The sequence below is a fragment of the Lycium ferocissimum genome, chromosome 3, assembly GCF_029784015.1.
Source record: "Lycium ferocissimum isolate CSIRO_LF1 chromosome 3, AGI_CSIRO_Lferr_CH_V1, whole genome shotgun sequence".
NCBI lineage: Eukaryota > Viridiplantae > Streptophyta > Magnoliopsida > Solanales > Solanaceae > Lycium > Lycium ferocissimum.
Window position 1 is genome coordinate 5,031,689 of NC_081344.1, and position 12,404 is coordinate 5,044,092.

The 12,404-nt window shown below is 32.2% G+C and overlaps 1 protein-coding gene across 1 annotated transcript; it reads left to right on the plus strand.

Annotated features, from left to right (window-relative positions):
* Nucleotides 1-2,330: 2,330 nt before the first annotated feature.
* LOC132049404 (uncharacterized) lies at nt 2,331-10,546 on the plus strand. Its single transcript, XM_059440183.1, has 4 exons — nt 2,331-2,490; nt 8,242-8,343; nt 9,220-9,377; nt 10,196-10,546. Exons 1-4 carry the CDS (start codon nt 2,391-2,393, stop codon nt 10,310-10,312), a joined length of 477 nt encoding a protein of 158 aa, XP_059296166.1. The 5' UTR covers nt 2,331-2,390; the 3' UTR covers nt 10,313-10,546.
* Nucleotides 10,547-12,404: the final 1,858 nt, after the last annotated feature.

The following is a 12,404-nucleotide window of genomic DNA, read 5'->3' on the forward strand; positions in this document are numbered from 1 at the left end:
TTTGGATTATTACCTTTTGAAAGAAAAATTAAGATAACTTTAGTGTTCATAAAATATATATATATATATATATATATATATATATATATATATATATATATATATATATATATTTTATATTAGAGTATCAGAAAATATTAAATCATACATTTGATAAGATTTTTATAATCACGCGGAAGCGCTGATAGATTCACTAGCATATATATTAAAGTCGGTATACCAATCCTATTATGATCTCTACGTAAGATCGTATATATTTATCTTTCATCTCCTTTTTTGGACATTTTTATCATTTTTTTTTCGCTTCAGAATATTTTTTTTATCATTAATTATATTAAAAGCCCATATAAAGACAATAGTGAATAAAAAATTATAGTAATAAATTATATAAATGAGGAGGCATAGCATGAGCCTACTAAATGAATAAATTGTAAAGGCCAATTAACTCTGATTCACATTTCACCCCACGTAAAAGCAATAATTAGTGGAAAACGTTTTGTTTGCAATAAAATCTAAAGCCGTTTCTTTCCCCCAAGTCAACTCAGTGCTCACTTTCTTGTACAATTTATTGGGTTAAAAAGAAACCGTAACCGTTCTTTTTGCCCCCATTCGCATGAAGGTTTTGTACTTACAATGATTTCATGTATATTAATTCTTGATATTAATCAGGGATAATTACACTATCAACTCATTCTTCTACCTATTTCTACACTATCTTTTGCACTATATATTGATTGTAAGTGAGTTTCTTGCATGATGTAACTTGCTTACTCTAATTTATTTTTTTTTAATTGAATTTTAAGAATGTTATATTTTTGGTTCAAAGTTGAATACTAATAGGGTAATTTGATGATTTTGGTTAGGATTTGTCGGTTGTGGGATGCTATTACTATCAAGAAAAATGGAGAGAATAAGTTTGGATAAGATATTTATTGACGAAAAAGATACTTTAGTACCTACATCTTATACTTTTATATAGTAGGTTTTTTTTTAATTTACTTTTAGATATATCTATGTGCTTTTAGTTTTTTCGCATCCAAAGCAAATAATTGTTTAGAAAGCATACAAATTAGTATTGATGTTCAGTCAAATTAATTGCATTGAACAAAATATTAGTAATGGACACGATATAAGAAATGGTAGAACAACTTCTCATCTCTTTCTCTCTCTGATAGTTTTGAAGATTGATTTTTCGGTTTAGACTCTATTCTTTCGGAAAAGACAAGGATAAATTACAAAGGAAGAGACATCGGAGTAGTTGGTACATAGGATGGAAGTAATAATTTATTGTACTGGCTTTCTCAATTATCCATCGTCTTTTCAAACTTTAGTTGATTCCCTGAACTTGTCATATTAAGTATTAGGTAAGTAAAGAAAGATTGGTAGGTTTTGAATGTTTAGTTTCTTTGAGATATGGAATTGTATTATCTTTTTCTACATGTTTTGCTCCAAAGAAATATCACATTTTTATTGTTTATAGAAGTTTGTTTAATTTGGGAAAATCGTACATTTTCTAAGGATTTGATCAGATCTCGCAAGGAATATCGTATTTGTTGAATTATATTTTTTATATGTTTTTTCATCTAAATGTTTATGTATAGTCAAAAATCAAAATGAATTACAAAGTTTTTGTGTGTGTGTTTGCGGGAATTAACAATATTTTCGTGAAAAGTTAGGAGGGAGGAGGTAAATGGAACTTGAAAGCAACAATAATTTCATTTAAGAAGGAATGTATATCACTACCACCATTCCATTGTCGCCTTTTCCGATATGTTACCGATGAGATGATAATAGTATTTAGGATCTTAACAAAAATAGCTGTGATTCGATTTATCAAAGTCTAATTATTAAATAGTTGCAATCTTTTGATGTTCTATTCGAGAGTGAGTGAAGTATGCGAATAAATTTTGAAATTAGTAATATTGTGAGTTTTGAAGTTAACATGAGAAATTATTTATATTTGCATACTATGTATGAAAATTATATCTCTTCTGTCTCATTATGCTACAACAAGATTATACATTAAATTCACTATTTTTTTAATGACCGCGCGAAGCGCGGAAAAGTTGACTAGTTAAGAGATAACTTTATAATGATACGAAAAATAACTCTTTTTAATTTTATTAATACACCTCTTTAGTTATTATATAATTATAACCCATGAGAAGGTGTTATTATCCAATTTCTTTTTTCTACTAAATGAAAAAGAAATATCCCAAGCATTGATGAGTTGGCATCGGCATGAGGGAAAATATCGGTTTCCTATTACTTACGTGTCAACATACATGTTACTTACATTGCCATGTACCCCAGTTCCCAAAGCCTAATAAAATTTCCAAATCTTCACTGTTAATTTTCACATCATTACTAAAAATTTTGATCAATCAATAATGGCGGTTTCAGTGAAACTATTTGTTGCTCTTCTCTTCTCAATGTGTGTTATTGTCCTTCCATTGGCATCAGCTAAATCCACTGACTTCGACTATTGCAGTTAGTTCTTTTTCATCCTTAATTCTGCTTTCCTTTAATTTTCGTCTATTAAGTTGATTGGTTCCTATTTTTAAAAGGCAAAATTTGTAGAATTTTACTACTCTTTCCGTTTTAATTTGTGTGATATGAGTACTAGTTGAATTAACACGAAGTTTAAAAAAGGAAATGGTTGAAAACTTTATTGAACTCGTGATCTAACACATGTTTTAGTATTTGTCTAGTACTCGTGTGGCACAATTAGAATTTTGAGAGTCAACCAAGTTTTGTTTTGACCGGAATTTTTATATGTTTATTTAATATTTTAAGTTGTTAATTATTATAATTTATACTATATTTCACTTAAATTGGGACAGAGGGAGTGACATTTTTGTGGTGATAAAAGCTTCTCACTAAAGTTAATTATCTTCAAATTTAGAAATCTTTTGTTTTTTTATAACGGATTGAAAAGGAAATTATGTAAGTGTAGAGATAATTATTTCCAAATGGAAATTGTGTTATAGGAACAAAGGGAGTATGATTTTATCATTAGGAAAATTGAATTTTTAGTTTTTTTTTTTTTTGTTAAATAAGTCGTTGGTGCGCTAGGTAGATTAATTGTGTTCTAATTCATTAGTTTTCTCAAATTGGGAGGAAAGGTCGGAGTACAATAGTCTACTCATATAATTTTCATTGGGATGATGATTTCTTATTTTTTCAAATAAACTTTATAAATACATAAAAAGGAGGAATTTCTTATGGATAAAAGTAACATTATCTAAAGAATATTTAAGAAAATATAAGTCGAAGTGATAATTGTTTCTTTTTCCAAATATATTATACTAATATCATTCTTTTTAAGCCTTTTTTTGGGTAAGGAATAGAGAATTATTCTTGTACTGTAACTATCTCCTCGGCTAAACTTGGAAGCTTGATACAAATGTGCATGAAAATGTAGGTCGCTTTATACTCAGATATCTCCTTAATTTACTAACGTGACGGTGTTTTAGTTTCGAACTAAAAAATTATTTGAAATTACCTTAAATTAGTAGATGTTAGAACCATTCGAAATTACCTTAGATTAGTAGATATTAGTGGTTCGAGCATTGAGAATGAAGAAATTCCTGGAAGTTCTCCCTTGAATGCATCTTACGCAATGCGAGTCTGGATTAGTAGGACCTGGGGTTAATGCGAGCCTGGATTAGTAGGACCTGGGGTTAGATCTACCAGAAAAAAAAAAGTATATTTAGTAAACTGTTCGTAATTAGGAGTACTTCTTTTCTTAATTAATTAAACCAAAGTGAATAGGTTTCTGAAATTTAATATTTCAGGTTGTTTTAGTTTTTTATTTCCATAGGTACGTATGTTCTTAATATTTTGTAAGTTTATGGTTGTTATGTAGTCATGTTTCTGCAGTGTTAAATGATGTAATTAGATTAAGTATATGATGTGAGAGAATAACCAAAGGCAAAATGAGAATAAATTCTGTCCAATAGTGACTGCGAGGCATAATCACGGTAAATGCCCTTGTACGAACTGTTCATCCTTTTTTTATCCTGCAGTATATCTTCATCGCTCCATGTACCATAGTCTGTACCTTAGCTTAACTTGTTCATAATTTTAATGTTCGACCCATGGATTCTTCTAAATGCTAATCTAGATTATCAACGGAAAAACATGTTATAAAAATTGTTTTAATATCTCAAAAAGAAATGTCTAGATTCATTATTTAATGGGTATTAATATTTTCTTCAATGGTGTTTTAAAAGTTGTAGATTGTGTCTAAGAGACTATGAGGAAAAATCGTGAAATCATCTTAACGGTTCTATTATCATTAATAGCCATTATTGGTCTTTACTATAATTTATTCAAAATAATGATTTCATGATGGAAAACGTATTTGACCATTTGAACGGCCTTCTATGGTCTTTAGTATGTTAATAATATCTTGTTCCCCTTCTCAACCTATATATTCTATGTATTCATTTTGCAGAAGTGACTGAGAAGGAAAACCGGAGAAAAATATACTCCTCCTCATTTTGTAGTCTTGGGTTTTCTATGAGAGATATAAACATATTTTTCCTTGTAGAAAAGAGATACATCAAGAAAAGTTCTTCCTCCCATATTTTTTGTGTCTTTGGGTTTTATTTTGAGATAAATCTTTGTTAGATTTATGGCTCCTAGTTTTGTACTAGAAAGAGCTTGTTGAATCGGGGGATACACCCATACCGGGTGAAATATCCTTAAGACAGTGCCATCGGCATGCCTCAAGCTACGAAAAATTCTCTACAATTATTCGTGATCAAGCATTTTCCTCAAGTGTAAAAGAAGTTCCTACAAGTGTTCGCGATGAAGAAAAGTCCCTACACGTGTTCGTGATGAAGTATTTTCCGTAACATTTCCAACAATCTTAAGGATATTTTTATACTCTATTCTTACGGAGAATACGGTTTATAATATTTCCAACAAGGCATCTAGCGATAAATATTACTTGAACTACTTGGGGGACAATAGGGATGCACTTGGTGGAATCGGTTGGTCCACGACAAGTTTGGCTGGGACGTCAAGTATGTTGCTGCTGGCCAGCCTCTTGCTGCTAAGTTCCTAAGGCAAGGGAAATGTCAGTAACCATGCACCCGTGTTTGGGAAGTACCAAGAAGAGGTTGAGAACTTTATATGTGCATGTCTTGGAAAGGCTAATAAGGTATGACAATATTTTATGTTTATATTTGGAGAAAAGAAAAACGTGGTTAGTTGACACAAAGTCAATAAGAAAATCTTCTATGAAAATAACTATAATTACATGTGTGAACTAAGACATTATATCTCTCAATGTAAAAGAAGATTTGGAGAAATGATAATCCCGCTAAGTAAAATAAGTGTGGCTAAGCGGATGATATAATTATTGTGGTCATTTCTTAAGCGAATCTTGTGGCTAGTGTGAGAGATTGGGTGTTAGATTTTGATGCTACTAAGCATATTTATGCTAACAAAATTATTTTTGTGTGCTACACCCAAGTTGAAGAACAATGATTTATTTATGTTGGTGATTAAAGAACTACTCAAATTCTTAGAATGAAAAAAAAAAAAAAAAAAATTCTTCTCAAACTCACATATGAAAAATGTTGGGATTAACTGAGGTGATACATGTTTCTAATATGTGATCCAATTTGGTTTTTATGTGATTAATAGAAAAAGTTGGATACAAATTTTATTTGAGTTTGATAAGGTGTTAACGTAAATAACGTTTTTGTGGACGATGAGTATTATAACCATGATTTATCTGTGCCTAATAATTTTCAAGATGAAAATGATAATACTTTATTTACTTGAATGATTAATATGATTGATGGCATGATAAATTTGGATATGTTTGAGTTTTTCTTATATTAAGAAATGTTCAAGTTTTTGTCTAGATTAATTTTTTAAAAAAAAACTTATTAAAAGTTAATTACTTTAATGCTTTCCTAATGGTAGTCTTCTGGAAAATTGGATCTTACTGTTAATTGGTTTTATAATAGACATTAACATATTCTAACGTATTCCTACGTTATAAGCTTTGACTTCATTTTGTGAAAAATGAATCTGACAATTTGAACAGCCTTTAATTGCAACACACCATTATTTTATGTTGGTAGCCTTGAATAGACATAAAAAGTCTTTTATTGTGTAATAACAGTTACAGTATATCTTCAAAACTTGTAGAGCCTCGTCATCATTCCTACCTATATATATTCGTATGCTTTCATGTTGATATAGTGAAGAAACTAAGAGACAAATTTCCACTTCTCTATTTTATCTTTGATATACTTTTAATGTGTAAGTTTGTATGTCACATACACAATTGGAAAATCTTATGAATTGTGGAAAAGTTATTCCCCTATTATGACATATTTGAAAGTGTGGGGGTTGGCTTACTCAGATTATGCTAGCTGATTTTGAAAAGAAGCAACGATTGAAAAGTGTTATAGTGAATTAATATTTGTTGTATAGAGGGGTACAATGATGCTAAGTGGGTTTCAAGATCCACACGTGGTTATGAGTTTGAAAGATGAATATGAAAATTAGCCAAATAGACCATAATGAAATTTTACTTTGTGGTTTGAAGTTGGCTGGTAATGAGGCTAAGATACTTCTTAGTGAGTATTGAGGATGAAATAAAATCAACGTGTCTATATATTGTGGTTGCCAGGCAGCATTAGCTGTAATGGAAAATAAAATCTTCAATGGCAATAAAATACATTCGTTTGAGACATAGTGTGATAAAGCATTTCTTTGTGAGATGAAATTATTTTCATTAATTATGTGAAGTCGAAGGTGAACTTGATCAATTCATGAGACTATAAGAAACATCGAGGGGAATGAGATTTTTAAGTCAATTTGAGAAGATCAACAATGATGGTAACCCAACCTATGTGATTGGAGATCCCATGAATTAGGTTCATATGGGTAATAACAAGTCATTAGTTGATCAAGTGTGCACTATAAAATTATATCCCTTCCTATGATGTGTGAATATAGTGCAGTTTTGCAAGGCAAAGTGAGGCTGAGTTATAAACTCTTAATCCAATTCATATCCTTTATAGGTGGTGTATGGCCGCGTAATACACTTGATGATTGGACCTATATGAGTGTGGAGTGGTGCCGCTTCTATGAAATTGTGACAAATTTCTAGAGCACTCATGAATACCGAGACACGCGCACGGCCTCATAGCGCAAAACCGCGATAACGACAAAGATTGTGCGAGTATAATGTGATGGAATAAGACCCTAAGTTTACAAAAGAATTCTTGGTTCATAGAAGTTCTAAGCTTCACCAATTATTCCGTGAGTTTAATCTTATTTTATCTAGGTCTGGTTCATAGTCTACGAGACACCAGATTCGACGCATTGTACTCATATGAAAAAAAAATCCAGCAAAACTTCTTATTTTTTATATTTTATTATTCTTTTTGAGATAAGTGGGGGATTGTTATAAAAATTGTTTTAATATCTCAAAAAGAAATGTCTAGATTCATTATTTAATGGGTATTAATATTTTCTTCAATGGTGTTTTAAAAGTTGGCAGATCGTGTCTAAGAGACTATGAGGAAAAATCGTGAAATCATCTTAACGGTTCTATTATCATTAATAGCCATTATTGGTCTTTACTATAATTTATTCAAAATAATGATTTCATGATGGAAAACGTATTTGACCATTTGAACGGCCTTCTATGGTCTTTAGTATGTTAATAATATCTTGTTCCCCTTCTCAACCTATATATTCTATGTATTCATTTTGCGAAGTGAGGGCGAGAAGGAAAACCGAGAAAAATATACTCCTCCCTCATTTTGTAGTCTTGGGTTTTCTATGAGAGATATAAACATATTTTTCCTTGTAGAAAAGAGATACATCAAGAAAAGTTCTTCCTCCCATATTTTTTGTGTCTTTCGGGTTTTATTTTGAGATAAATCTTTGTTAGATTCTCGTTTTCACAGTTTTGTCTTAGAAGAGCTTGTTGAATCCCGGGATACACCCATACCGGGTGAAATATCCTTAAGGACAAGTCATCGGCATGCCTCAAGCTACGAAAAATTCTCTACAATTATTCGTGATCAAGCATTTTCCTCAAGTGTAAAAGAAGTTCCTACAAGTGTTCGCGATGAAGAAAAGTCCCTACACGTGTTCGTGATGAAGTATTTTCCGTAAGATTTCCAACAAAACATAGGCACAAACTGTATTAACAATAATCTTGATTCTAACAGCTGGACTATTTTTGGTTTAATAATGTAGATAAGAAGGGCAACTATGCAGTTAAGGTGAGTGGAGTAGATATAACACCTTATCCTGTTAAAGGAGGTAAAGAGACCACTTTCAGTATTGCTGCAACTACAGGTAATGGCTTGATCTACCTTGATCATGCATTTTGTCATTTTTGTTTTTTAATCCTTTGTCTTTCAGCCAAAGTTAAGATCTTGTATTTAGTCATCTGTAATCCTTAAGAAGTTAAAAGTTAATTAACTTGTTGGTAGTTGCCCTCTTAACTTTTGAAATAATTAATACTTTTGCCGGTATTAGGAGTTAGGACACTGTGTGATTGTGGAAAATGGTGGCATGAGTATGATGCCTGATTGGTGTCTGGATTGACTGCGATTATTGAGTGATACAAAGTTGGAAAGAAGGGAAGAGTGGAGGGAAAATTGAGGGTCAGGGCACATGTGTTCTTTAGTATTCAATTTGCCGTGCTGTGTTATGTATTAGGCCTTTGTCCTTTTTCCTTTTAATTATACAAGCAGTTGTATTTTACTTCTAAGTAAAATGGCATTGGTGAACTTGGTTTCTTACTTCACTTTGATGCTTGGAAAGGCAACCTTCTACTTCTGGCCTGTTGGCTTTGTTGGTTAGATTGGCTACGATACTACAGCGTTAAAATTTTGAGTCTGAAAAGTTGAATATATTGGGATGCAATTAAAATACTTTACTTGGTTATGTTCTTATGGTCAGTTGTATTCATGCGATCACTTTGCTATGGAATATATATACTTGCTATTTGCTTTTGCTTGCACTGCTTCATATTACTAATGTGCTGTAGTAGGGTCGGTATTAGGTATCTTTTCCCCTTCTTTTGCAGGTTCTCGTTGTGCATAGTTTATGTAAAAGTTGCAGTACACGGGAAGCTCGGACCTCTCAAAATTATATATCAAGCATGACAACTGTACAGTACTGGGATAAGAGTTCTTTGGTAGAAAGTGACTGAGTTTTCTCTTGCAGATGAGAGTATCAGTGGCGGAAAGTTGATGATTGACGTCAAGTATTTATTCCTTCATGTCCACCAAGAGAGCCATGACATATGTAAAGAGACATCTTGCCCCGTGTCTGGTGATTTTGTGATTTCTCACTCTCAAGCTTTACCCGGAGTTACTCCTCCTGTAAGTCATCTTTCTAGTTTTGCTCTAATCTTGTCATGACATGATTTTCTGGTGTTTCATCCTGTACAACTTTCCTCTATAAAAAGGTGCTCGTCTCCTTTCTTGAATTTCTACACTCTTAAAAGTTTTCAAGCACCAACTCGCTGTGCCTCTTTAGTGCACGGAATGCTGAAATTAATCATATATGCCTTAAATCACAGCTTATAGTTCTGTTTTGCTCTGATCCTATTGTTTGTGATAAACACATCATGTATGTTTTTAAGTCACAACTTGTAGTTTTGTTATTCTCCAATTCTATTCCTTGTGACAACCGGCCTTCGGTTTCAATTCTCTTGTTTCAACTTCCACACCCCCTTCAAGTACTTGTATAGCCTGATTTTGCAGTTATTTTCTTCCACTTCAGTCTTTTATGATATTTTATTCTTCATCGAAGGAAGCTTAGAAGAAGTCAGGTCACCTGTTAGTGGCTTTGGCTGTCTGAGTAAGGTCCGATTTATTTAAACTAAATATTTGAAATGAACTGTTATCTCCGCCTGTGTGACCTTTGCTCTTATTGCCCGACTGAAGAATAGAGGAGGGGGGTTGCAGAGTGTAAAACTTGTCAATTCGTGATGAATCCTCATAATGCAGATATCTAAACTGAACAGTTTATAAGAACGAAATCTTGCTATGGGATTTCGTGAATTTTAGAATTTACTTACATTAACCAGTCGTGGATTTCTTGTTTCATTTCCCTGATAATCGATTGTCTGAATTCGAAGAAAATGTTATATTGCTTGCTTTGTCGAAGCTAACAGAGAATGCTTTTATACATACAGGGTTCATATACCCTTACGATGAGAATGGTGGACGGAAGCAATCATGAATTGTCTTGCATAACCTTTGGCTTCAGTATTAGTTTAATCGCAGACTTCAAAGCAGTAGCAGATAGTTAAGTGACAACTTAAGTGATAAGTTGTCACTGTGAACCGAGTGTGTCATTATGTTCTACAAATCATGTAAATGAGTTCTACTTCTCTAGATTTTGTCCCAACTTTCCTTGGTTTTCAGGTCATGTATTATACCTTGCTTTATGTGAAGTCTTATCTCATTTACTCTTTCGTAGATTAAGTATTTAATGTGACGCAAGTAAAGATGACTCGCTATTCCCGAGTAGTTGGAGTAGATTATTATGAATCTCTTGCAATTCGACTCTATACTAGTCTTTACCAGTTTTTGTTATTTATAAACTAAGGGCCACCATTGAAACTTTACAGGGCAAATGGGTCAAATATATCGCTCTACTTTAGTTTAATAGTTAAATATACCTTCTGTTAGTCAAAGTAGATAAATATACCCTTTCTGTTAGTCAAAGTAGATAAATATACATCTTCCGTTAAGAAAGTACACAACTATATCCCTCAGTTGACAGAATCCCCAATTTCACCATTAATTATTCGATTTAACTTTAAAAAAATCATGCTCGACCCGTCCGCCCCGCAAATTAAATTCTTTCCATCCAAATGTACTCATCACCACTACAACCGATCCAACACGACAACCACCACAACCAGTAAATTTTTCATAACCATTCTTAACCATGTCCTTGGACTTCACTGAACAAAACAAAAAGATCATTCGTAAATACATTAAATTCTTAATGCAATATTGAATATCATATGCAAAATACCAAAGAAAGCATGATTGTCATCAGTCAAACATGATTATTATAATATTTCACACTTTATAAAATACTTAGGTATCCAACAGAGAGCTTTGACTTGGAGTGAATTGAGATAAATTTCTTCAAGTATCACTGTATCACATATTCAGGTAGATAGCAACATTAAAATTAATAAAAATGAAAGCTTTAGGCTCAAAAAGGCAAGAAAATCCCTGCCACAAGCCTCCTTTCTAAATAACGGTCCTCCAATCTAAAATTAAAAACTAAAAATTAACAATCCTTGAAGTTTTTTAAATTTACAATGACTAGCTTTTTGAATTTGATGACGACTAAATTTTTTTTTACTTTAGCAATTTTATCATTAGATGTAAATGTTAATTTTATTATTATTAGTAAATGTAAATGTTAATTTTATTATTATTAGTAAATGTAAATGTCTATTTTTGTACTAGAACTTTTTAAAAAAAAAAAAAGCCCGGCCCACTAACTATAAACTTGGGCACAGTTGCCCGAGGTGTAGCCCCTATCCGGGGTGGGCTGGGCCGGACACCCTTTTCCCTCTCCAAGCCCGGCCCCTAGCCCAGCCCCCTAACTTACGGCCTAGCCCGGCCCTACCCAGCCCCCTGTGGCCCACGTTTAAATGGCCCGGTCATAAAATCTATTATTCTCCCTTCTCTTATTTAATCCCCTAGATCATTGTCAATCCCCACAAATTTTCAACATCATATTTTTTATTTGAATTGAGTTGAAGAATTATTTGTTTACAATTGATTGACCTTTGTTTAGCTTCTTCTGTGCAGGTGGATTGTCATAGCTCAAATTCAAAGAAACTTCTTCCGTTAATCTTTTTCTCACTCCTCCTATATGCGTACCATGCAAAGAATGGTAAGTTCATTTGATTAGGGAATTGTCAATTATTTATGACCATATGTATATTAGTATGTTGTTCTCTCTCCCACGGTAAACAAATGTACTCTTCTTTTTAATATTTTCATAAATTTGAATGATGGTCTATTTCTTATATTCTTTTAAAAAAGATAATTATATTGAAGTAGGCACAAGAACACAACAAGAGGTGTAAAAAGGTACTGTCTCTTTCGGGATAGAAGATCTAACAAAAGGAGATGAGATAGGTAAAGAAGATGGTATAGTCTTTTTATATGTAGAATTATTTTTTTATAACAATGCACATTTTTAATTTCATTTAAGAAAACAAAATATTTTCTCCCGTTTATATTGTCTATGTGGTCTTCTCATTAGTTAATTTACATTAGTTTTTGAGTAACTATATGCATTACCATTAGTGATACTGTTGAAATTGAATCATTACCTCTCATGGATACAGAGATTGATTAAAGAAAGAA

Excerpts from the sequence above, each read along its gene's own strand:
- LOC132049404 (XM_059440183.1), top strand. The coding sequence starts at position 2,391 with ATGGCGGTTTCAGTGAAACTATTTGTTGCTCTTCTCTTCTCAATGTGT. Across the intron at positions 2,491-8,241 it reads CACTGACTTCGACTATTGCA|ATAAGAAGGGCAACTATGCA; the intron begins GTTAGTTCTTTT and ends TTAATAATGTAG. Across the intron at positions 9,378-10,195 it reads TACCCGGAGTTACTCCTCCT|GGTTCATATACCCTTACGAT; the intron begins GTAAGTCATCTT and ends TTATACATACAG.